General features: G+C 42.2%; 2 protein-coding genes across 7 annotated transcripts in view; one reads left to right on the forward strand and one right to left on the reverse strand.

Moving 5' to 3' along the window:
• The first annotated feature begins 1141 nt into the window (after positions 1-1141).
• On the forward strand, positions 1142-16122 carry CLTA (clathrin light chain A). The gene is made up of 5 exons (XM_062018563.1): positions 1142-1463; positions 8700-8737; positions 10810-10927; positions 11899-12010; positions 15679-16122. Exons 1-5 carry the CDS (start codon positions 1247-1249, stop codon positions 15848-15850), a joined length of 657 nt encoding a protein of 218 aa, XP_061874547.1. The 5' UTR covers positions 1142-1246; the 3' UTR covers positions 15851-16122.
• A 6545-nt stretch (positions 16123-22667) lies between these two features.
• The window catches only part of GNE (glucosamine (UDP-N-acetyl)-2-epimerase/N-acetylmannosamine kinase), a 40579-nt gene continuing 36521 nt past the window's right edge, over positions 22668-26725 (reverse strand). For all 6 annotated transcript variants that reach the window (XM_062018504.1, XM_062018507.1, XM_062018509.1 and 3 more), the window contains 2 exons: positions 25634-25750; positions 22668-25000 (listed from right to left, as the gene is read on the reverse strand). In XM_062018504.1, the coding sequence (XP_061874488.1) occupies positions 24765-25000; positions 25634-25750 (353 nt within the window). In that variant the 3' untranslated portion in view covers positions 22668-24764. The remainder of the gene's footprint in view (positions 25001-25633; positions 25751-26725) is intronic.

Raw genomic sequence — 26725 nt, forward strand, 5'->3', positions numbered from 1 at the left:
TCATGACCTGCCTCAACATGGGTCTCATCCATGGGGAAAAACAGTCCTTCAGAAATTAACTGCTCCAGTGTGGGTCCCCCATGGGGTCGCAAGTCTTGCCAGCAAACCTGGTCCAGTGTGACCTCCTGTCTCCATAAGTTCCCAAGTCCTGCCAGGAACTGCCTCCAGTGTGGGCATCCCACAGGGTCACAGGCTCCTTTAAGCATTCAGCTGCTCCAATGTGGGGTCCTCCACAGTCTGCAAATGGATCTCTGCTCCCTTGTGGCCTCCATGGGCTGCAAGGGAAGACCCTGCCTCACCATGGGCTGCACCACAGGCTGCAGGGGAATCTCTGCTCCAGTGCCTGGGCACCTCTTCCCTCTCGTTGTGCACTGTCTATGGTGTCTGCTGAGATACTATTCTCACAGTCCCACTCCCTTCTGCTGCTGCAGTTTAATGTCTGCACAGCAACTTCCTCCACTTCTCAAATACGTTAATCACAGAGGCATTACCTCCATCACTAACTGGCTTGGCCTTGGTTAGCAGCAGGTCCATCTCAAACCTAACTGTCACTGGCCGTGTCAGATACACGGAAAGCTTCTAGAAGCATTTGGTTTAAAGAAACCACCCCTGTAGCCCTCCAGTACCAAAACCTGGCCACACACACTACATATGGTTAACGTAATATATGGTACTTGAAGTCATGATAATTTACACTCTGTGGTAACATACAAATATCACACACAACCTCTACAGAAAATAACTGATGTTTTTAGTGACTTATTCCGCTGGTTCACATTTGTCTCAAAGATGCCACATTGTGTTGGCACTGGCATTCACGCTCCATCGCTATCTTGTCTACCCTACACTGGAGAGCCTGGGACTGCTCCGACTGACAGTGAGCCGCTGCCGGCGGCCTGAGGCCGAAAAGAAGGCTGTCGGCACCAGCCAGTGCTACCGCGGCGGCGCAGTGTCGCAAGCGCACGCCCAGCCGCGCCATTAAGACTCGACGGAGAGCCTCTAGACGGCCAAGGTTCCTGCCTGCCCACAGCGGCGCAATACGAGATCCACCTCCCACAGACGCGCTGTGCAGCGGTTGGCTCGAGCCTAAGACGCCTCGCCATCGCCCCGCGTTTTGGCGGTATCGCCGGGAGGTGCTGGGCTCTCATTGGCACAGGCAGTCACCTCCTCTTCCGCGCTGAGTTCTGGCGCAGCTGCGGAAACCGCAGCTGCTCGCGCCACGGTGGTTCCGCAGATTTTCGCCCCCATGGCCGACTTGGAGCTCTTCAGTGCTCAGCACCAGCAGCCGGCGGCCGCTGCCGCTGATAACGGGGCACTGGGCGGCGCCGAGGAGGATCCTGCCGCCGCTTTCCTGGCGCAGCAGGAGAACGAGATTGCAGGCATCGAGAACGATGAGGGCTACGGCATCCTCGAGAACGGCGAGGTGCCGGCGGCGCTGCAGGGTCCGGAGGGTCTCGACGCAGGTAAGTGCGAAGGGACAGTGGGCCCCGCTTCACCGCCACTCCCTGTGAGAGAGGTGCGGTGCCCGGCGAGTGGGGCGGGAAGGAGAGGAGTCCTGGCCTGACGTGGCTTCGCAGCTTGCCTAAGGCAGCTTGCTTTCTTCTCCCTGAGAGATCCCACGGCCGAAAAGGGAGTGGTGCCAGCCTCGGCTTTCTGCCCCGATCATGTATCGCTGGTGAGCGGTGCTGGCTGGCCGACGATAGTCTCGGGACTGTATCTGGTCTATGCGGGTATGCCATCTTCGTCTTCTTGGATGTGCTCTGCTTTGTTTTAAGTTATCTCCCTACTTTGTCAGAGGGGTGGTGTTTATATCGCCTAAAGATGGCCTGGGTGGCTCGGCTTGCAGAAGTCTATTCTGTGAAGAACACTGCCGAGTAAATGGGATCTGTAGTCCAGGATCCTGACTGAAATGAAGATCCACTGAAAGTGGGATAAGTCACTGTATTGTGTTCTGCCACTCGTGTCTCTGTCTTCAGAGGCTTCAAGTATACTAGCAGTCGAGATAATATTTAATTTTATTAAGCTTTGTTCCCCAGTAACCTTTGTACTGAATGTGAGAAAACTGATACTGTTGAACATTCAGGGTAGAGTGGCCAGGCACGTTGTAAACTAGAGGTTAGTGTGTTCTCATTCTAATGGTAGCTGAAGCAGCCCAGAATGAACACTTTTCATTACAAAAGGTTTAGGGTTATTAACTGAAGTCTTAAATAGGGAGGAGTTGTGAATGTAGAACGATGCTGTGCTTAACTGCTTTTTCAGTGCTGTTGGAAGAATTTCTACTTATTACTCGGTCCATAGGAACACGTTTGCTTTCCTGTGATACTCCTTTGTCATTCCAGTAAAATGCCTATCTTCTTCAGGCTAAATTGAGTAACATCCTCTCCAGTTCACTGTTGGAACATCTTTGTAATTAAGTCTTAATTGTGAGTTTCTAAATTTATGATTTCTAAAATTAATGACATATGTTAGGTATAAGGATGCAGATTTATAGTATCTCTTGAAAAAAAGCCCAACCATAGAAACTGAGTAATGGACACCTGCTGCTTCATGCATAGTGGTAACGCAGCCCATAGAGTCAGAAACATATGGGCTACATAAGTCCTGCAAAAAGAGAGTTTGTGGAAGATTTACTTGCTGAAGAATGTGAGGATAATCACTGTCAGAACACCATCCTGTTTTGGTATCAGGCATAATTTGACTTCCATAGTCTGTATAGTGCAGAAACAGTTCCACTTGTTGTGGAACACAAAACTGTTATTGGAGAACTTTTTCTAGAAAGAAGGTAATAAAATAATGAATAAGATAATATGATCTAAAGATCTAGGAGCTCCAGGTGTGATCTGTGCGTTATCTTGCTTGCTTGTGTGCACTGGGATTGTGTTTGTCCTTTGACTTGTTAAGTAGCCAGAACAAATGGTGGTCCCATTTTTAACATAACATACACTTGTTGATTGTTGGAGACTATACTCACTCTCTCTGTGCTAAAAACTGTGGACTGAAGCAGTGCAAAATGTACTGGTTTAGGCATGGTGCCAAATGATCTAATGACTTCTTTTGTCATTTGAGTTTGAGATTTCTTACAGTCTGATCAATATCTCAGCAAATATCAGATAGTTCTAGTCTCTAGTACATACTAGCTTACTAAACTGGTTTGTAATAAAATTAAATAGGTTAGTGGAAATTCCTTCTTGAAATAATAGAAATGCCCATACAAATCCTTAAGCACTGTAGTCAGGGATTTGTGGATTTACTTTTTTTAACTGTTACTTTTTCGAACTCCTTATTTATAGGTCTGTGGGATAAGAGTTCTCTCTAAATACTGAACCAAAAGTCATAACTCGGGCAGTTCTGAGGTCTGAAGATCTTAACTACAAATGTAGTGAGAAACAAAGTGTCTCATGCAATAGTTTTTAAGTTTCAGCCTCTTAAAAAGATGATGAGACAAATACATGGGCAGTAATGAGCTCCATGAACTGTTAATGTCAATATCCGGGAAACTGATCCTCTCTGAGCAAGGGAGAAGGTTCAGGCTGAAGTGTGTGACTTCTAGGATCTGTTTGCCAATATAAAACCCTTGTGACAGTTTGTCAATTAGCTTGTTAGAGAGAATTGCATTAAAACCAAGGAATTTTCTGTGTTAACAGCCATGGAAATAGTCACACATTTAGTGTAGGCTATTTAATCTCAAACGTTGCCTTCATGGTTTAAAGCTCTGTCATTTTTGTTCGAACTTGAACGAATGATGTTTCTTCATCTTCTGAAGAGGCTTGTGAGCTTAAGAAACTTAATTGCATTGGATGGTTTGCCCACAAACCACGTTTATTAGCCTTTCAGTGACTGAATATGAAACAGTTGTTTCCTCTTGTGTCTGTATTAACAAAACAGACAGAATGAGTTACTTGTTTGATGATTTATGTTTCTTCTTAATTGTTGAAGAACTGCATATGACACTGTTCTGGGTTTTGCTATGCAATCGGTACCTTCACGCTTCAGAGCACTGAGAGATATAATAAAGGGAGGGTGTGTGTTTAATTTACATATGCTGTCTTGTGGTGATAATGCATTACTGTGATACTCAGGGCAGAAAAATAATATTTTTCTGTTTACAAGAGAATGCTACATCTGTTGGGAAATTACAGAAGCTCTTGTGGCACACCATCATTGCAGAGAGAGGAAGGTGTGGTCTAGTACTAGTCTAGTGATTATATTGAAAATGGTGGTTTTGGTATGACAGTAGGTTAGGGCTAGAACACAGGAAGGCAGCACTGTCCCTGACTTACTTGCCTAGATTTGGCATGAAGGCATGATAATTATTTATGGATAGAAAAACTTTCTTCCTCAATTTCTTGTGTAGCTATCTAAACAACTTTGAAGATTCTTCTTTCTTATCTATTTATGGATGAGAGAGGTAGGTGAATAGCAAGTATGATCTGTAACCAAAAGAAAAAGAATGGGAAGCTAGACCTTGAGTGGTGAAGTTCTGTAACCTTATACCAAAATACGTTAAACTTGGTTATGTTCTTGTGTAGCTCTGACTATAGCTACTAGTTCATTCAAAGTAGCAATGAAGAGGTAGAGTACTTATTGTTTAAAAGAAGTGCTGAATGTAGCTCATAAAAAAAAAATGCTTTTATCTATGGTCACGTTGAAGTTCATGTCTCCTGCGTAAGAATATTGTCCAAAACATAGCTGTATAGGAAGACCTCAGGAGAACATAATCCCTGTATTAGGAAATGGTTGGAATTGTGTTAGAAGAGCTACCTTGCTGATAGCCATTGTCTTTTCATTAAGACTTCAGAGAGGCTAAGCAAATATCCTTTTATGCCAAGTAGTATTGAGTCTGGTATTAATGCAAGTAGTTGTCTTCAGAGTAGTTGTTCATTATTGTGATAAACCTCTGAAACCGTATATTGACTTGTAGGACTGAAGTGACAAAAATACCACCTCAAGATGTCAAAAATCTTCAAGCTACCCAGCCCTTTCTTTTTGAAACTGTAGTACATGTGGAGGGCACCGATTCTAAGCTGTTTCTGGCAATCTTGGCTGTTGTTTCTCTCCTGTGATTGCAAGGTAACTGGTATGGCTTATGCTCTCCAAACCCTTCCAGACTCTAAAAATATCTGGTTTGCTGGGTGGAAGTTCATTATTAACCTATTGTCAGCACGTGTTACGAAACTGTAGATATTTGAACATGATCTCTGCAACAGTATCCTTAGAAATCTTTACCTTGAGTTCAAAAGCAAACACAAAAGAAGATGGATTATTACTAAGGAGGATATTTCAAACTGTGGGACGTTAACTTCAGGGGGTTCAGTAAGCCATACTGTGTTAGAACTGGAGGGACTCTGAAGCCAGCAGAGAGCTCTAATTTGTGGCCAATGAAAATATAGTGGTAGCAGTAACAGCGCTTAGGCTTTTTATGTGGGAAATCAGGTACAAAGTGACAAGTTTCTGTGGACAAAGAATACTAATACACAACTATCACTGATATGAAGGCTAGCAAGCAGATAGTTTTTTCTAGAGTTAATTCTGAATTATACATACATTGAGACTGGAGAGCTGAAATGAGAGAAAGACTATTGGTCTTGTTTCAGTTAGCATACTTGTATCGGCATATGTTAACATGCTGGTACAGTGCCGTTTCCTCTTCTGTTTGCCATATTCTCAGTCAGCGTGCTGACTCTGTATCTTGATCAGAAATTGTAGGGAGCTCAAAACAGATGGGAAGTTTGTTTTAATATTTTTAATGCTTCTGACCTGGGTGCACTTTGGAAATAGCTCTGTGCAATAGCTCTGTTCCTTTTACCTCTGGAGACTACTAGCTTGAGTACTCAGATCTTAGTGAGTAGTTTTTGTGTAACAAGAAAATTTGAGCATATTATCACAGTTCTTGGAAGAACCTTCAAGCCTTCTTAGACCTCTCACCTACCTGGTAAGTCAGTGCTTCTGAAGTCTCATGAAACAACTGCTTTCCTTCTGAAGAAGAAAACTACATACAATCAAAGGCTGGCCTCTCTTGGGTATTGTAGCAATGAATCTATATCTTCAGTTTGATTGAACATCTGAATTGCTTTCTGCTCATCAAAGGTAGGCAGAGTGGGCAGCTGTCTTATTCAAGCTGTAAATATCAATGAGTGAAAGGCTCTGGCTTTGCTTTAATTCCAGCCTAGTCAAAACCAGGTGAATAGCTGCAGCATGTGTCTGCAGTGGATATGGAGTTAAATTGAAGGACAGTGAAATGTAAGTATGTTTTCTTTGTGGGCTTTAGTCTTCATGAACCTGTTCAGCAGAACTGTTTGTTGTAGTTATCTGCCCAAGTCAGCATATTTTCTCTACAAATCTGCTTCTTTGGAACTTCCAGATTGATGTCAAATGATGCACAGGTTAGCTGCTGTGAAGCAGAGAGATGCTCTTGCCTGTATGTGCTTCTCAAACCAGTTATTTTTGGCTTCAGTAACTTACAGATGAGTAGCAATTGGACAAAGAAGCAATCACCTTTCAGATATAGGAGTCTAGTTGTAAAATACCATGTTCTCAGAAAAAATAGTTATTGTTAGCTTGAGTCTTTCCCTACTGCAGTTAGTAACTATGTTCTTGGAGACTAATGTCTTCCAACTTTACTAGATTTGAACTGATGATTTTACAGTGTTTTACCTAATACATTATCATGGGTTTGTGTGGGAGCTGCTTTTTCTTGGTGACAGAGGAAGAGGGCTGCAGTACTGGTCCCCATAAGCAATTCTGAAAATGTTCCCCAACTCTGAGATGGACCCAACCTCCAGCCTGGCAGAGCCAGTCAGGTGCCTCTGTGATCAAGAAGTAAAATCTGAGCTGGAAGAGAAGGTGTAGGAGTGGTACAAGATGGAGGCAACCATGTGGACCCCACAATCAGAGAAGGAGGAAAGAAGGAGGAGTGACAGACCAGAGACCCCTCTGCAAGCCATGGTGAGAACACAGGCCGTGCCCTGCAACCCACGGAGGGCAAATGGCAGGACCGAGAGCCACCAGCAGCTCTGGGTGAGTGCGCCCAGACGGGCAAGAGACTGTGTGAGGAGGTGGCCATGGCACAGGCCATTCTGGAGAGCCTGTGGGCCGCAGAGCAGCCCCACACAGGAGGTGGAGAGGAGCCATAGCCCTTGGGATGAACACATCAGAGTGGCCCATGCAGGGCTGCCTGGCCTGTGAGGAGACCTTGGGAGGTGCCTGTCTGCCTTGAGGAGAAACAAGTGGCAGGAACCATCAGAAAAATTGAAATCCCGGTTCCCTGACTCTTTCTCTGCTCAGAGTGGGAGCAGGTAAAGACACTAGGATCCGGTGCCTGAGCCCGGGAAGAGGGGAGGAGTGGTGGAAAGATGGTCTTAAAGGGCTTTTCTCATATTGTCACTCTGTGGTGTTTTCTGTTTGTTATGTGTTTGATTGGTGGGAGATGAAATTTTTGTTTTCTTCCCCAAATCCTGTAGTCTTGCTTGTTTTGCCCAGGACTGTCAGTGGTGAGCCTTCCCTGTCCTCAGGGCATTGCAGAGGTCCTTGATACTTATGGCTTATTATGGTCCTTTGTTCCTAGATGGGCCTAAACCACAACATAACATTAATGATAGCTATTCTGGTCTCAGATTTAAGCACTTAATAATACTTGCCTAGTTCCCAGGCAAGTGAAGAGCTTGTGAGTGCAGTTAACACTACTACTGTGAAATGGGCGTACATAACTACAAATAACTAGAAGTGTTAAGTGAGTTAGCTAGCTTATTTGAGGTGATGCAAAATAATTTGATTTCTGCTTAGTATTGAGTGACTTTGGTACAGTCTCTTCTTTTACTTGGTATATTAACATGGTGGAAACACGGGTGTTAAGTTTATGCATGTAGCATTATGGGTGAGAAAAAAGTAGCAACATGACTTATCACAGAGGCAGATGTTCCATAGCACTGTTCCTGAGAGATACCTTGCTGAGATTTGGCAGGTCTTGAAAATCTTGGTGTTTTGCATAGTCTGGAGTTTTCAAGTTTCACAAACTCAAAACATTTGTCTCACAACTGCCATACATTTGCTATGGCTGTGTTTTAATAAGATGAAATTTTAAGGTTCTGTGGCAAAGATTCCTAGCTGTTCCAGTGCCAGTGTTGCATCAGAGAGAATAATGCTGCATCTGTGTAGAAAGTTATTAAACAAATAATTTCATGCTACCAAAGATAGCAGAAAGGTGACTTTTCTAGGAATGTTAGCTATATCTTTTGAGCTGATAAGGAATTAGGAGGTAATCAATAGGATAAGGATAAGAATTACTAAATGTTGACTGCAGGATTGTTCGTCTTCCAGGTGGAGTCTAAAACAGTGACTTCTTAACTTCTGAACAGTTGCCTAGTAGTCAGTGTCTAAGAGGGAGGAGAAACTGGGAGTAACTTTACAACATCATCTATAGCAGCTTTTCAGCATTATCAGCTCTATTGTTTCTATAGCCTGAAGGATGATTTCATGATGAAGAAATCACCTTGTATTATTTGTTTTGCAGAAAAAAAGCTCACTTTGTTTCTTGTGCCAATAGGAATAAGGAAGATAAAGGAAGAGAGATTGCAAAGTATCACATAACAGTGATTTGTGTAACTCCCACATTAGTAAAGCTTTCCATTCAAGTTACTGGAATCAATAAATTTGGTGGGTTTTTTTTCTCAAATGGCTAAACTATAGTCACTTCTTTACAGGAGCTGTTGATGGAGTGGTCAATGGAGATGCTTATCAGGTAAGATGGAAGTGTTCTGTACTTGGAATGTGCCATTCTACTCTGAGAAATTTCCTTCAATCTAGACAAATACTTCCTTCTTGTCTAAGGTACTTTTATGTCATCTCTGAAGAGGAGCTTCTGTTGTGATAGCTCATCTCAAAAATGGTTTTAATCCTGAACTTAATGGCAACTGAAAACAGTAGTCCATTTTGAATTACAGCTTAATAGGACGTAACCATTGTAAACAGACTAACATATACTGTGATATGACTTAACATTGACTTGCGCCTGGGTAGTGAGCTGAAAGCATGCTCCGACTACCTAGCTTAAAAAAGTGTTCTAAATTGCTTGTTCTTTAAGGGTAATTCCTGCATCCTGGTTGTCAAGATTAGTCTTACAAGGAGATGACTGAAAACATCACAGGCTACTGAGTGACATTAAGTTGTAAGTTAGCTGCTGGTCCAGCTAGTTCAAGTTGCACAGGGCCTTGTCTAGGCAGATTTTGAAAACCTCCAGAGAAGTAGACTCCACAACCTCCCTGGGCAGCCTGTGCCAGGGCTTCCTCACCCTCACTGTAAAAAAGTTTTTCCTTATCTTTAGGTGAAACCTTTTGTGTTCTAACTTATGCTCATTACCCCTTGTCCTGTCACTGAAGACAACAGAAAAAAGTGCCACCCCATCTTGACATACATCTTTTAAATACTTTCAAGTGTTAATCAGATCCCCCCTTAATAGCCTGTAGCCTGTGGTTTTTGTGTAGGGTGAAAAGCACTAGGTCTTTGGTAATAACAAAAGGAGGTATTGCTTTTTAAGTGTCAGAGAGGAATGAGGCATGCTAAGACAATCATTATGTTGTAACTGAATTTCACATTGGTTTGTCTAAGGCATTGTCGTTTTTTGATAGCAGACTTTTGTGATACAACCCTGAATAAACAAATGTTTGGGAAGCTCCTTATGAGCTATTTCACCATTAAGTGAACATTGAACTGCAGAGATGCAAACAGCTTTCCCTGGTACTACTGTCACTGCTACTACAATTACTGTGAGATTGATGGGAAAACTATTTTACTGGCCCTCTGTGCTTCCTGATACAACAGAGCGTAGATTAAATGTCTTGATTTTGTGTTTGCAATTCCCAGTGACAAGCTGCTTTGGTTTATAGCACTTTTTCTCAATGAGGAAGAATAGCCTTGAACTTTTGTTTTAGCTGCCTCTGACTAGTTTGGCTTGCAACTGGCCAGTTTATTTTGCTTTGGATTGAATGTGAAGCCTGGTACTGTTTCCTTCACTTTGCATTGTTCCTTCATTGAGGGCTATGGGAGGCCAAAAGAGAGGCAAAGCACAGCCAAATCTGTCACAAATCTGTCTGGTACTGTCAGGAGTGGTGTTTCTTAGGTCTGTTAAGAGTAGAGTAGAGCAGTAAAATTTGCTTGACTTGGAGCATCCCCTGTGAAAAGCAGCACAATATTTGTTAACTTTGTGAGTCTGGTTTATTTGTGATAGCTTTACTCATTGTAACTCTTTGATCTGTTGTATAGTAAAAAAATATGCTAATACTTACAGTGTTTTGATGCTTACATGTTGAAATGCCTCTTGTACCTGCCTCTGTGATGTCTTTAAAGAATGTTAGCTTTTAGTATTAGTTTGTAATTTTTTCTGAAGTAGACAATAAGTTACAGAGAATACTTTGAACTTCTGTGCACAAAACTATTAGAGAAACTACTTTCACAACAAATATTTAAGTTGAAATGAACTGAAGGATCTCTAGGCCTACAACTGCATAGTGAGTTGCTCAATATTGTCTTCTGCTTTCATCAGGCATAGAGCCTTGGCATGATTTGACTTCTGAGTCAACTTGAATTTGCATTTGATCCCAATGGCTAGAAGCAGTCCTGTTTGCTTCAATCCTGCTGTAATTTGTGCAAGACCTTTTTTTATATTAATGGTGAAAATGCAGTATAATGTCAGGTGAAAGTGGTTATGTGCTTAGTTCAAATAGAGTCTAATCTTATGTAGCTTGCAGGGAGTTATCTGAAATACTTGGTTGTCATGTGATTGTCAAATGACATTACTATTTTTTTCCCTTTAAGGAGAGTAATGGTCCAACAGACTCCTATACTGCTATATCCCAAGTAGATCGACTGCAGTCAGAACCAGAGAGTATTCGTAAATGGAGAGAGGAGCAAAAGCAGCGCCTGGAGCAACTTGGTAAGGAGGAATGTTTGTTGTATTAGTATTCCTGCTTATGAGTAACTTAGTGACAACTTCTTAAGCAGCAGAATTCTCAACCATGGCTTCTGGCTCTTGGGAATCTAATATACTTCTTGAGTTTGCAAGTCTGCAAGTCTGGATGAGTCTTGCAGAAAGTAGGCTTAATAGTGGTATAGGAGTCAGCAAGCGAGTGGCTCTCTGAACTTTAGGAGTATGTGGCTAACTCTTTATTGACAAATACACTGACATAAAATTAACAACTTTTAGCAGTAGAAAAAAGTGCATAAATGCTGCAGCTATCAGTACTTTTTTCAAAGAATAAAGATTGCTCATTTTGTAATTGCTGAGGCCATCTGTTGTTATACAGATCTTAGTCCTTTATTTAACATAAACATTAGATTAGTAACTACATGAAATACAGCTATCATCAAATGTAGCAGATTCCTACCTGTGAACAGCTCCTAAGAGCCTACAAACTGGTATACTTTCCCTTTTCATTAGGGAAGAGACATTGCTTGAAATTGTTAGGACAGAGCCTTCTGTACAATGTGGTTCTGGATAGAGCTGAACCACTTGCTCCTCTTTGGGTCTAGTTACAGCAAATGATCTTATCCTGAACTGTAGGCTGTGTGTAAAAGCATTTTGAATGCCAGGCTCCATCACTTTGTCTAAGCACAGAGGTTTCACTGAGCTTTGTTCTAACAATAACATAGCAGCACACTTAAATCTGAATTAGTCTACAGAAGCCTCTCCTAAACTGAAGTGGACTGTCACAGGCCTTTTGTTCAGCTAATCCTCTGAACAATCACAGTAGTTAGCATTATGGCTTCATCAGGAAATCTCCTAACCCTTATCTGAGTAGACTGTTTGCTAGAGCAACTGTTTGCTAGAGTGTACCCTGAGGCATCAGCTGAAACAAGATGCAGCTGGAACAAATGTGACTGACAAATCAATTATTAAATCTTCAGATGCAAACTCACGAAAGCAGGAAGCAGAATGGAAAGAGAAAGCAATAAAGGAGTTGGAGGAGTGGTATGCAAGGCAAGATGAAAAACTCCAGAAAACCAAAGCTAGTAACAGGTAAGGTTTCTCCGTCTACGTGAAGAGTTACGATATTGGATATGAAAGTGAAGAGGGAGGGAGGTTAGACACTTTTAGTATGTCCTAAGGCACTAGTCCTTCAGGTTGTTAAAGTAGCCTGTCCTACTAAGAAGTGGGTCCCCAGTGGTAGATTATCTTTTAAAGTTTTCTTACAGTCTACTTTAAATGTCCAAGAATAGCAAGCAAAAGCATTAATATAACAAAACGGAATTACTGAAGATTCCTTAAGACATGAAGTTTGAACATGACAGAAAGGTTTTTAGTAGGTACTTCTTTGTATGCTCCTAGCTGCACAGGTCTTCAGTGACTGTAATTACCTACCTTTGGGACTAGCAATCTTGATATCTTTAGAACACATGGAAGTTGCCTTCTAGTTAGTCTTTGATACAAGCTGTTTCATTAGATATGTTAAAACCTTTGACTGTTCCTTTTGGAAGTGTTTGAGAACCTAACTCATTTCTGCTAGTGAAGAACTAAATGCTGATTTGATCTGTGTTGTGTTTGAGTTGTCTAATTATGGGCCCAGGGGCAGAAACTAATGGCTTATCAGCTAGTCTTGTAAGCTCTTCCACAGGGAACCTTTAAGAAAGTGTAATTTTGACTTTAAGCTACAAACGGTAAATGTGATCTCTGCTTGCAACCTAGGATTGCCAGTGACTTTCTGTCCAGGTAATCATTAGGGCTGCTTTATACGTTGTGAGCCCACAGACTTCAAGACTAACATTTGGGTTAGGTTATTTTTATTTTTAAAACATTTCTTCCTATAGAAATTGGTGGTAGGTTTGTCTTGAGTAAGTAGAGTCTACTTAGTCCTTACTAAAGGGAGAAAGGAGGCCCACACTTACTGCAGAATTATGGATTTCATATTTCCATTCACTGTGGTAGAGTGTTTTTGTTGGGCCAAGAAAGGTAAACAGGATTGTCACTCTTCTGGTTGGAGAACAGACCTAGTGATACCCTCATAGCTTTGTTGTGGCCAGTATTTGAGTGCAGGGTATGCGTTCTCAAGCAGGATCCACTTAAAAAATGTTGAGCAAAAGGAGCATTTGGCATTCTTATCAGCTTCTCCTAATGGTAGTTTCTGTCCACTGGAAGTAGACTGATGCTGACACTGGGATTCTAGTCCTCAACCAGCTGGTCAGAACTTCTAGATGTAGTAGAGCTTTTGTGTCAATGGCTTTTAATTTATATATTCTGTGTGGTAGCTACCTTGTTGTTACAGTTAAGTCTAGGCGACACAAGGTTAATATGCTTGTTAAAACTGCTTTCATCTGTGTTCTGCACTTCTCATCCTTATCTCTTTTCTTCTGTCTGCTTGCCTGCCTATTGGATGACTTGCTACCTAGGGTGGCAGATGAAGCTTTCTACAAACAACCCTTCGCTGATGTGATTGGTTATGTGTATGTTGCTTAACTACTAATTCTGTTTGCTAGTCAACTAGATAATGAGGATGACTGGAAATAGTGCTGCATGTCTGAAGGTGATTTCAAAATATTTCAGGGCAGTATAAACTAATATAAGTAAATAGCTGTTACTTTCTGGACTGACTGTGCTCTGCAGTATTAAGAACAGTTGTTCTTTAAGGATCCCATACACTGTGCAACTCCCAGCACTTTCAGATTAAGTAGATAGCACTGAAATTTTGGCAGACAGTAGTCTTCAGATGTAACATTTTTTCTAGGACAGTGAACATGGCTTAGCAAGATGCTTTTCCGAGTTTGTCATTTAGTGTCTCCAGTCTCACATGGGTGCTATGTTTAGTCCTAGTCATTTCACAGACAAACAGAGTGTTCAGCTCCTCTCTGTAACAAACATTGAGCTCTAAGTCTGTGCTCATTTGCCTTCATAATCTGAAAAACATTCAAGCAATGCTTGCATATGAAGGTTTGCAAGCCAGGGAAGGTAAAAGAATCATCTACCATAAGTCAGGGTAGAAGAGGTGTGTGCTGAGAGAAATAGGATATTGTTGGAGAACAGATGAAAAGTACAAGAAGCTGGTATTGAAACATTAGCAGCATTAGCTGCTGAGAGAAGATTTAGCTGCAGTTCTGTATAAGCATTTTGCCAGCCTGATGGATCAATATAGTCATGATTTCAAGCCTTGGGGTGAAGAATAGCAATACTCATGAGCTTGTTCATTATTTTATTTCCTTCTGTTAGATTTGAATTGAAGGATGGACATTTCACAGATTGTAAGGTGACACTTTTAGAAGGTGTATTGATGAGCCATGATGTGGCTTTGATTGCATTAATATTGAAGGTCCAGTGTGGAACTCATTACCTATCTGTAGGTGGATGTGAACCCATACTGTGAAATGATGGATTTACAGGTGGTGTTTGACTTTTCTGAAGTCTCCTGGAGTTGATTTTGATAGATTTTCGGTTTTAAATAAAATTCTTATTTTCATATATTCAATGCAAATGTACAATGTATGTGCTGCAGAATAATATTGGTAGCCTGCTTCCTGGATGTAGGCTAAGTTACTATTGCATGTTCAGCCAGCTGATCATCTGCATTAAACTCATTCTCATTTTCTATATCTGACTTAAACTTTCTCTCGTTTCTTTTCTTCTCTTCACCTTTAAGCACAAACATAAATCATCCTTGCTACAGCCTAGAACAGTTAAGTAAAAAAATCTTCACTGCCCCTTAAAAGTGTCATGTCACAAAGTAGCAGTGTTGTAGTGACCCTTGTCTTCAGTGGTGTCTGTAACCTTATCCCTGTGAACAGTGCTGAACCCTCATGGAAGAGTCATCTTCACTGCTTTTTCTGTACTGCTTGTTGGAGTAGATGGATTTGGTTTGATCTCTTGATGTTTTGATCTCTTGATGTTTACTGCTCTTGCATTCAGGCACTTAGGGCCTCACAGTTCATGTAACACTCCAGCATGTAGTTTATCATTGCACTGAATGTTGTTGGCAGCATAGTAATGCCAAAAGGGTATAGCTGGGAAGTGACTGGCCCTAATGTATACATAATGTACAAAGCCTTCTTAGTCATCTTGGAGTGAAAGCAGTGGAAATGTATTTATACTATGAGTTGACCTCAAATGAATCATCCCATCTGCCAAGATATGCTTTAGTCTATAGCACCAAAAAGCATAGGATTTGTGATTTAAATTCCTTTTTGTTTCATGCTACTTCACTAAAGCATTGGGAATCATTAGCAGATGGCCTGTAGGCTGTGGGGCTAACTTAAATCCCCAAATGAAATCTGTGATTGCACAGAGTTTTATATTTACAGTTGGCAAGTGTCCAGTATAAGCCATCAAGTGGCAGAGGCTTAACTAGTTAAGACTTGGGGCATTTCTCCATAAATAAACTGCCTACATAGGAGTACCTTACTTCCTAACAGTTTGTGTGGTGGACTCCTTAGGCAAAATTTAATAACTATTTTTAAAACCAAACACCTGTATTCCAACATTTTACACAGAAATCCTCTGCACTGCTTGTGCATAGCATATTACTGCAACCTATTTTCATCTCCAGGACTGGGGCAGTGGGAGCTTAAGTAGCCATAATGTTCACAAGCAGCTGTCAGGTCACATTTCTTATGAACCAAGCTGAAAGAAACTGCATCCTGTTAAGAGGGAGGGTGTGCCTTATATGTGGGGCATTAACACAAGGTGCATTGCATTGCTTTTAGGGCAGCTGAAGAAGCCTTTGTGAATGATGCAGAAGACATTTTTCCAGGCACTGAGTGGGAACGTGTGGCTCAGCTCTGTGACTTTAATCCCAAGTCTAGTAAGCAGGCAAAAGATGTATCCCGCATGCGTTCAGTCCTCATCTCACTCAAGCAGGCTCCTCTGGTTCGCTGAAGGAACACACAATGGAAACACTACAAATGCAGTATCTTAACCTTACTCAGAGAAGCTGTATTGCAGTAATTGGATTGTTTCAATGTTTTGGGTTTTGTTTTTTTGACCAAATGTAATGATGTATCTAGAGCTGATCATTGTTTGATTGCATGTTCTTCCTCATGTTTCCTTTCTGTGTCAGACATAGGAGAGCCTCCAAAACTGTAGTATCTGTGCTGTTGTGCACCGAGATGTCACTTCCCTCATTATTAAAGATCTGTTAAACAGCAAAATGTGTTGACTTTGGGTGAATTAAGGTCTCCTAATCACTTTTGACAGGTGTGTTTGAGTATGACAGTTTTAACTGAGTATGAGCAAACATTTCTCTTCATTGATAGTGACTTCACCTTGTTCGTGATTGACCAGCCACCAGTGCCTCTTCTCTTTGAGAGGCTGTCCTTGTCTCTATAAGCTTTCTTAAGGGTCTTGAGAGCTTTAATTTAAAACCTGCTTCCATATCCAATTTATCACACAAGATAGAAGCTCTAGGAAACTGGAACAGCAAGCTTGTTAAGGAGCTTATATCTCACTTGTCACTCAGCAGACTGAGGACACAGCCTTCTGCAGGTAAGCAGTTCTGTGAAGTCTTCTGCTGTCACTCCAGCTGCCCATCTTAAGCTAGAAATACAATACGGGGTACTGAGTAGTTAAAGGTTTTGATATTCTATTGGTATATTCTTTTCTGTCATGTATTCAGTGCTGGCTTCATATGCAAAGTCCTGTTGTGCAGAGGCTGCTTGGCTATTCTTGAACTGTCCTTGTCCTTACTGACTCCTGCAGATACTTTCTCCCACCAGGCTGGTGGACTAGAGACTTGGAGAGCAAGAGAAGAAAAGACTTACTCTTAACTGCTGCTTATCTACTGAGTAGGAGCTTTGTCTGCCAAGGTGGTCGAACGTGGAATAAGCCGATTCAGAAAATCTCTGTTATGATTCCTTGTCTCTCTAATCTCACTCAGCATTCACAGGGGCTTCTAAAATGAATTTGTAATTAATGTTTAAAATGTTGTAGTGGTTTTGCCTGGGCCAGGTTTTTTTGGTAGCGGGGAGGGGGTGGGGCTACAGGGGTGGCTTCTTTAAACAAAAAGAGTTGTCGAAGCTTCCCCTGTAGCTCACAGGGTTAGGGCCAGTCAATTTTAAGCTGGACCCTGCGCTTGACCCTGGCCTGGACAGTTAGTGATGGAGGTAACACCTCTGTGAATAACATATTTGAGAAGGAGAAGCAGCTGTTGCGCAGTTGCTACACTGCAGCAGCCAGCAACAGGGAGGGAGAATGTGAAAACATCTCTGCAGACACCAAGGTCAGTGGAGAAGGAGGGGGAGGAGAGTGCTTAGGCACTGAAAAGGCTCCCCTGTGATATGTGGTGAGGACCATGGTGAAGCGGCTTGTCCTCCTGCAGTCCACGGAGGACCACTGGGAAGCAGAGATCCACTCGCAGCCCATGTGGAGGAGCCCATGTCGGAGCGGGTGGATGCCTGAAGGAGGCTGTGACTCCGTAGTAAGTTCATCCTGGAGCAAGTCCCTGGCAGGACCTGGGAGTCTGTGCGGGAGGTGCCCACACTGGAGCAGGTTTGCTCTCAGGGCTCATGATCCCGGGAGGGACCCAGGCTGGAGCAGTCTGTCCCTGAAGGACTGTTCTCCTGGTGGATGACCCACACTGGGGCACTGTGTGAGGAGCTGCAGCCCGTGAGAAGGACCCATGCTGGAGGAGTTCGTGAAGCAGTGTCTCCCGTGGGAGGGACCCCACAGTGTCCCAGGGGGAAGTGTGATGAGGCCTCCCCCTGAGAAGCAGCAGTGGCAAAGTCTGTCTGTAACGAACTGACCAGAACCCCCATCCCCCGCACCACTGGGGGTGGAGGAAAGGGAGTATTAGGAAGAGGAGGGGTGGGGGAAGGTGTTTTTAAGACAGTTTTATTTCTCATCTCCCTGCTCTTATTGTTTCTTTAATAAATCAAACCTTTTTCTCCCTGAGTCTGTTTTGCCTGTGATGCTAATTGCCAAGTGATTTCTCCATCCTTATCTCAACTCCCAAGCCATTTGTTATATCTCTCTCCTATTCATTTTAGGAGGGGGAGTGATTTTTTTGACTGGGTGGACATTGGGCTAAACCACCACAAATGTTAATTTGAGTTTATTGGAATTTGAGAGATAGCAAGTTACAGGGGTTCCGGCACACTGAGTTATTGAACTGATTAATCACTGCATTATCCTATCTCATGGGACATGTTTTGTGCTTAGGGTATGGTTTTCAGCTGCAATCCAAGAAAAAGGCAAAGACATTGAAATTCAAGGCCAAAGCAATGTTGTGGTAGTTAAAGCAGTGTTTTACAAGCTGGATTTGCAGGGGCCAACAATGTCTCGGCAAGGTTTTTTTGTGTGTACCATCTAGCTGGAACACTTAAAAAGCTTCGTGGGTTTTTGTTACTTCCTCTAGCTCTTGTGCTGAGACTTTTTTTAAAATCTCTCTTCTCCTTAATTTTACATTGAAGCATGCTAACTTGCTGTCTTCCCCCCCTTCCTCCTGTATTTGTGCTGCCACTGAATCACAGAAAGGCAGAAATTGTAAGGGACCTCTGGAGGTCATCTTGTCTAACCCCCCTACACTCACAGGGTCACCTAGAGCTGGGTGTTCAGTCAGCATTTAACAGACTCTCAAGGAGAAGTAAACTCCAATACCTCTCCAGGCAACCTGTGACAGTGTGCCATCACCCTCACAGTGAAAAAGTGTTTTCTGGTGTTCAGCAGGAGCCTCCTGTGTTTCAGTTTGTGCCCACTGCCTCTGTCCTGTCATGGCACCACTTAAAAGAGTCTGGCGCTGTTGTCTTTGCACCCTCCCTTCAAGTATTTAAGATTCCTTCTGAGCCTTCTGCAGGCTGAGCAGTCCCAGCTCTCTCAGCCTTTCCTCATAGGAAAGGTGTTTGTTTTAATCATCGATTGACTCCCTGCAGTATCCCTGTCTGCTGTACTAGAGTCCAGAACTGGACACAGCACTCCAGATGTGGCCTCATCAGTACTGTACTCATTCTGTGAAGAACTATTTTAGATACTTAGACTTTGTGATACTGAGCAAAAGAATACTCAGCTTTACTTGGGCTTATCTGTGGTTCTAATACAGAGTTTCTTCAGAGGTCAGCATCTGTTACTTCATTTTGTGACTTCCTGCGACAGTTCTGTGGTGCCTCTGGCCTAGTCAAGTGTATTCATTCCTTGGGTTACTGTCCTTAATGTCTCACTGTTGCTGTATATCTCTGCACCACATAGCTAATGCAGAAAACTGAGTGAGTCAGTGGAATCTGGAAAAAAGAAACAGATACTTCTCATCCTTCAGACAAAATCCCAAGTACATGTGCGTAAAGATCTTGTGCAGGACTGACAGGGAAGTTGGAGACTTCTGCTGAACACATCCTGGTATAGATCTTGCATTTCCTAAACTGTGATCAGCACCAACCAGTTGGAAATAATAATGAGCATTGGTAGAGAGCAAGGACTGTGGAGAGGTCATAGGTTCATAAAGCAAGGACCCTGAAAATTACAGAGCTTGTACCTTCATCCTCTAACCTGAAGCTTGTGGGGTAATAGTTTTAAGTAGCCATAAACCAACATGCTATGGCTCGCCTGTGTCTTGCTGATATTTTTTTTTTTTTTTTTCTCCTGAGCAGCTGGTAAAAAGGGAACTGTACAGTTTAGTGGCTTGTATTTTAGAATGGAAAAGGTGAGTCTCTGCTATCTGCCAAAAGAGAATTCCTCAGTAATAAGTGTCTTGTGGGCAAGTTTGTCCCTCTGCAGCAGCACACTGTGGCACTAGGTAACAATGCATCTGGGGCTGCACCAGATCTGCAGGATCCTCAGATATTACAAAGCCTTTGTGGTCTTTAAAGGGGATGGCTCATTTGAGTGTTTGGTGTATTCTAGTCTGAGAAAGGTTACTGAACAGTGTTCCACAGGAGAGTCCATCCTTAGATCTTGCATCAGTAATACAATGACAATTACATGTTATTACAGCATTGCAATGCTGTTGGCTAGAGTTTTGCTACATGTGTCAGTTTACTGGTCACAGCTGCTTACCATATCCAGATATTTTACCTGTCTCAATGCATGAAGTTATGGATGAAGTAAAATCTTACTAGCTTTTTAAAAAGTGCTGTATCCATACTTACCACAGGGTTGCAAAATGGAAATTATAAATACAGGAATCTTTGGAAAAAAAATCAGGATATTTCTTCAAAATTTGAAATACCTTAAATCTTCATCCATGTTCTGTTTAAGCACAAATTTAGCACTTATAAATGCAAATAAATTTCTGTCTAATGTGCTTCAAGCAAAAAAAGCTGGAAGACTCAGTATCCAGAACACCTGCAGATACAGAGTTAAAACAATGGTGGTCTAGCAAGCCAAAAGTGGTGTGGGGAGTGGTTTTACACATTAAACGTGCTTTCATGCATGCAAAGCTTCCTTTAACAGCCTAAGGGTAATTTGTGATTTGTTAAGGTTACAACTCAGATTTGTATGAATTATGACAGCAGTAGAAAGAACCAGATGTATTACTTATCTTCTCATTGCCTTGCTTAATCTGAAAAAGCAGCCATCTTTGATTTTATATCAGTTATCAATTTGTATCTTATATCAAGCAGTGTACAAGCAGTGAGGGGTTTGGGCAACACATTGGAGTATATTTTTATCTTGGTTTGTGTGAGCTTGACAGATAAACCAACTGTTGTGGTTTAAGCCCAGCCACTAAGAAAGCACAAGCAGCCATTTGCTTACATCCTCAGGAGGGGGGAAGACAAAAAGATAACCAAGGGCCTCACTGATTGAAGCAAAGACAGGGAGGGCTCACTCACCTATTTTGGTCCCAGTCAAAACCGACAAGACTACTCCACTTGGAGAAGAAAATAAAATTTATCACCAACTGAAACCAGAACAGAAAACAAACTGGAGTAGAATGATGAGAAAAATACAACCTGTCCTTGTAAGACTACCTTCCCCCTCTACTGCTTTCATCCTGGCTCAGCTACTTGCTCTTGATTTTGCTACCTTACCTGCCTAAAGGGGCTAGGGAAGGACAATTTTGGTCAGTATCTCACTGATGGTCTCTGCCTCTCCTTCCTCCTCCGAGTAGGAGGCCTCTTCACATTCTTCCCCTGCTGCAATGTGGATGTGTACCCTCTCCCACAGGGTACAATCTTTCACAAACCCCTCTGGTGTGAGTCCTTCACTTGGGCTGCAGCTCCTCACAGACTGCTCCCCATGGGTCTCCTCCACAGCAGAACTCCAGGCACATTCTGCTCCAATGCCACCTTCCCACAGAGTTGTGGCCCTTCTGGGCACAGCGACCCCCTCTACACCACCCCCTCTTGTGGGGTCCACCATAAGCTGCTGGCAGACTTCAGCTCCATCGTTACCCTCTGTGGGTTGCAGGGGAACAGCTGGTGTCTCACCAGGGGCTCTGCACACTTCCTCTTCTCCCCCTCACTGACCTTGAGGTCTGCATGGTCGCTTCTCTGTCATCCCACTCCTCCTACTGCCTCCACTCCTGTGTTCCAATTCCTCCTTTTTAAACGCTGATCACAAAGGCACATAATTGAGAATCATCTGCAGTGGTCCCAAGGATGTACAGTCTAAGTGTTTTGCCCTTACTAATGTCTCTGCATTCTCTACAGCATTTCAGAAGGACAGAGCAATCTAATTTCACTGATGCAGACGGAATCTGAGTATAAACTCCATGTTATTGTCTGTGGTGTGTTTTTGCAATCAAACTTGACATTACCTCCACTGGTAATATGGCAAAGCTTATCACAGTTTTGATACATTTAAATGGAGGAAGGATGGTGCTTCAACACCACCAGAAGACTGATGCACTTATTCATTCTGGGTGTCTGGAGGGCACATCAAACACTCAAAATAACTAAACATGCTGCTCAGGAGACTGAAAATAAATTCCAAACCTTGATGCTGTACTGATTAGCTATGTGGCTTGCAAAGCATCAGCAAAGATCTATAACAAGAGAGCTAGCAACTCTCAACTGGCCTCCCCATGGCTTCCATGGAGCCTGGGTGGTTGCATTTCTATGCTTAGGAAGAGGTGTTGTGGACAATGGAGTCTTTTTCCACCAGATGCAAGGATGAGGGGCAATGCAGTATCAGGGACTGGTAGAGTTCTTAGATTGGTTACATGAATTACAAGCTACAGCACTAAGAACAGTTTCAAGTTATTTTTCAACCTTCTAGCACCCTGCTGCTTACTGTTGGTGCTTGCTCATGCATGTCCATGAGAGAAAGAAATCTCTTCCTGCCCAAGTCCTTGAGTGGCATATGCACTTCAGCTTAGGGAGCTGAACAGCATCATTCTTGGTAAGGCTAAGGCTTCAGGAGTTGGGGTACTGCATGTACTTACCAGAGGCACTGCTATGCTGCCAGTGCAGGTAATAAGAATTCACTGCTTCGTCAGGCTCTGCAATGCTGGTATTAGCTGAAGAGATTTCAGCAGTTTTCTTGTGCTTTTGCTCGCCTTCTTCCCTCACAATAGTGAATATAAAGGCTGTTTTGCCCTCACTGGAGGTCATGATTTTCATGCTATGGGCTGCTCTAAAGGGCTTAAGGCCAGCATCAAGTAACCAGCTACCACAGTACTGCAAATGTGTGAACATCTGATGTTTGCTCCCCCTAGGACTGGATACAAGTGAAAGCAATGTCCATAAAACATCTGGTCCAAAATAATATCCCTGAAGTGCAAAGGTAGTTTCTGAACAGGGGAGGAAGGAGAAACAAACAAATAAAATCACTATTATGCTACACTTTTTAATACTTTATGAAATGTATACAATTTTTATATTTTATACATCCACAAACTTCTGCACTATTTGCACATATGCAGCAGGTTCTTGTCCAGTTGACAGAAAAAAACTTTTTCAAAAGCATCTGAAGAATGATTTGCTTAACAAGACAAGGTGTTTGTTAAAGGTGTTCAAGTTTTTAAAATCTTTTCTGTCTTTCATGTTTTCTGTATGCCAACACCCTCCTTCAGCAGCTAGGGAAAAACATACCTGAAGTCTAGATACCAAAAATACAGAGCTTCAGGAGATCTGGAAAGCAAAAGCCTTTAGTCAGGCATTCTTTGCCATGTTAGAGGATGGAAAGATCAAATGACAGGGCATTTTGCTCTCAGAACCTCAGTGGTGTTACTCCTGACCTGAACTACTGTCATCACAGAGCAAAGCCGATTTCTTTTTGACCTACTTATGCTACCACTCTGGTATTGAAGTTAGTGGGAATCACCAAGCAAACTAAACTAAGACACATAGGAAAAGGAACTAAAAGCCCCTGGTGACATAAAGAGCACTGTGACTTTGCAAATCATTAAGAGCCAGTATTTGCTAATTCTGAGAAAAAAAAATGGTACAGAGGCTGCACAAGTGCTCCTGAAGACAACAAGAAGATGTGGTGGTGTTTCTAAAGTTTGCTACGAAGATGTGATCTTTCAGTAAGAACTCCTTGTCAAAAACAGGATTGAAATGAAGGCAACTTTTAGAGATTATATCCCAGAATTAGCAAGTAGAGCGGTTCACTATACTAACAGGTATTCAGTCCTTGATTATTGTACAGATAGTGGTTGCAGAAGGTTGTTTTATTTCACCTGAAAAAGAAATCTGAGTATGGAAATAGCCCCATTTATTCCTCTATACTAGTACATTACTGGGCTCTTGAGTATATTGTAAGTGGACAAATTAGATGTCAAAATATGCCATTAAATGCAGGACAGAGGACGGTCTTGTGACAGTTCCTCCACAGGTATTCTCTTTCTGGGATAGCTGACCACTTAGATGGGCCTTCTTTTCAGTTTTGCCATGTCTCAAATAGTTACTACTACAGTATCCTGAAAGTGTGCTAAAAAGCTACATATCAAGAAGGACTACTTAAAAAAAGACCATGGTTTACCTAGGCAAGCCTTCATTGGTATTTGACATTCTTTGTTCACAGGCTTCTGAATGTCTTCAAGAAGATTAGGCTCAGATTTGACTTTCCATCCTGCAAACTGATGGTGAATGCAGGACCAGAACTGCTGAGGAGATACACTGTGTCACTGCAGTGGGAGAGTGTCCTTGAATGGTAGAGTCTTTATGAATTTCAGCTAACTGGCTACCAAAGAATAAACATGTCTTACCTCTGCTTATTTGCTCTACAAAGTAGTAGACTTAAGTCTCTTGAGAAATCCTCAAGTAATTTACTGTTGACCATAGCCAGAACAGAAAGATGCTCATAGATTTTCAGTTTGTTTGGACTGCTGTGTAGGCTATAAGCTCACTAATTTTTCCTTTATATACAAAGCTGCTAAAGTGGGACATTGCCCTCTAAAGATGTTATAAATAACCATCTCCACCAGGTCATTCATGAACCACAACTATTAGATGCAGCCTTTTAGATCTGCTGCCTCATTTCCACCCCTTCAAATTACTACCTGCTATTGATGATTGTATCATATTTACTGTGTGAGTGGAAGCCTGGAAAGTGAAAAGCTGGTCACATAGTAGACTTCTCATTTCACTTACATGGGAAATGAGATATAGATTCCCAAGTATAAGCTATAACTTCACACACCACACATATATTCCTCACCATGCTTACAAATAACTCAGCTACATTTAAAGCAACATATGGGCTTACCAATAGAGGTGATTAAAAACAGAATTGCACCTTAATCAGGTGAAATTTAGGAAAAATACAAGAAAATAATACATGATAGGAAATGCTAAAGTAGTCACTAACTACTAAAAAACCATCTGATTCAGTAGCCACCGTTAAAGAAAAACTGGGGGCCAAGTATTCCCTCCATCCACTAGGAATCTGAATAGTCCTTTTCTGTAATTCTTCCAGGTACCTAGTATATTCTACGTGTAGTATAATCTAGTACCAGGCTAGCAGCTCCAAGAAGGGCAGGATCTGCTAAATTTGAGACCACAACATCCACAGTTTTAACAGAGGTTAGAGCCTGTCGATTTATCACATCTTTAACAGCATTAACATAGTGGCTAGCTAAAACTCCAGAAAGGATCACAAGAGAGGGGTTCATGGTGTGCAGAATGTTCACAACTCCAAGGCCTAATGCAGTCCCAGCTGAAAAGATAAAATCAAAAGAAATTAAACAGAATACTCAAAGCAGTCCAGGCATCAGTAGTAGAAACAGGTCTGTTAGCAGTAACTGACACTGACAGGAAAGTGTTCTGTTCCATATGGCACATGGTTTTGACTTTGTTATCAGACAATGTGAAAAAGGCAAAGTAATGCATTACCACAGTTGTAAGCTAAGAGAAAATAGGAAAGCATTACTCTACCATGCTATTGCTGTCAGCTATGTATAAGAAGACTGTTTAAAGCTAGTAAAAAGTAAAATATCCCACGTAAAGTAATATGTAAGTTGCCTTTGCTTGCTCAGATTAACCATTCACGTGCCTACAATGAAATATTCCCAGACTTTCCAGTATGAGAATGTTGAGACATCACTTATTTTATACTGATTTTTGCAAAAGATTTTAATATTCTTATTTATTATATCAGGCACTTAAGACATGCTTCCGCACACATTTCCACCAATGTTTATATTTTTCACTTCATCACCATTACTAATTTTCTTATAGAGAGGACCTCAACATGTAGAGTTGTGTTTGTAGTGTAAAAGTGCATTACCATTTCTGTATCTCCCAAAAATACAATCATGGGAGGGTTCCAGACTTTGGCGTGTGTTCTCACCTGTTCTGAGAATGCTGTCTGCTTTTGTGTTCCCAAGTTTGGCTGCCTGAATGAGATGTGCAGCGCTAACAACCTCCTCTTTCTTCACTGACATTCCTTCTACTAAAAGAAGATCCTCTGATGGAGAGAGAAAGCCAAAAGAAAGATAAGGTGATGCGTAAGTCAAGAAATGAAGGGTGACAGGCAGTTAAGATCTTTACATTTCTTCCACTTGCATACTAAAGCCTGAATCATAGAATCATAGAATGGCAGAGGTTGGAAGGATCTCTACATATCATCTAGTCCAACCCCCATACCAAAGCAGGTCCAACTAGATCAGGTCACACAGGAACACGTCCAAGCGGGTTTTGAAAACCTCCAGAGGAGACTCCACACACTCCCTGGGCAGCCTGTGCCAGGGCTCCCTCACCCTTACAGTAAAGAAGTTCTTCCTTATGCCTTTTATGTTCCAGCTTCTTTCCATTACCCCTAGTCCTTGTCACTAGAAACAACAGAAAAAAGTGCTACCTCATCCTCTTGACATACACTTTTTAAGCACTTTAAGTGTTCATGAAGTCCCTCCTCAGTATTATCTTCTCTAGGCTTAACAGCCCCAGGTCCCACAGCCTCACCTCATTTACAAAAAATGTTCCAGTCCCCTGATCATCTTGGTGGCCATGCACTGGACTCTCTCCAGAAGTTCCCTGTCCCTTTTGAGCTGGGGAGCCCAAACTGGACACAGGATTCCAGACAAGGCCTCACCAGGTCAGAGTAGAGGGTGAAGGAGAAACACTATTGACCTGCTGGACATACTCTTCTTAATACACCCCAGGATGCCGTTGGCTTTCTTGGCCACAAGGGCACATTGCTGGCTCATGTTTAATTCGCTGTCCACCAGAATCTCCAGGTCCCTCTTTGCAGAACTGCTCTCCAGCAGGTCAACCCTCAGCCTGTACTGGTGCATGGGGCTGTTCCTTCCAAGGTGCAGGACTCTGCACTTGTCCTCGAACGTCATGGGATTCCTCTTTGCCCTGTCCTGAGCAATCTGTCCAACCTTGAGTTTAGGCAGAGTAGTTATATCTATATTATTCATGAAACTACTTGTAGAAGTGA

Source organism: Colius striatus, chromosome Z, assembly GCF_028858725.1.
Source record: "Colius striatus isolate bColStr4 chromosome Z, bColStr4.1.hap1, whole genome shotgun sequence".
Classification (NCBI taxonomy): Eukaryota; Metazoa; Chordata; class Aves; order Coliiformes; family Coliidae; genus Colius; species Colius striatus.

Bases quoted from the DNA above. Each gene is read 5' to 3' on its own strand.
- CLTA (XM_062018563.1), top strand. From the start codon at position 1,247: ATGGCCGACTTGGAGCTCTTCAGTGCTCAGCACCAGCAGCCGGCGGCC. The intron at 10,928-11,898 runs GTAAGGAGGAAT...TTAAATCTTCAG, and splicing joins GCAGCGCCTGGAGCAACTTG to ATGCAAACTCACGAAAGCAG. The intron at 12,011-15,678 runs GTAAGGTTTCTC...CATTGCTTTTAG, and splicing joins AAAACCAAAGCTAGTAACAG to GGCAGCTGAAGAAGCCTTTG.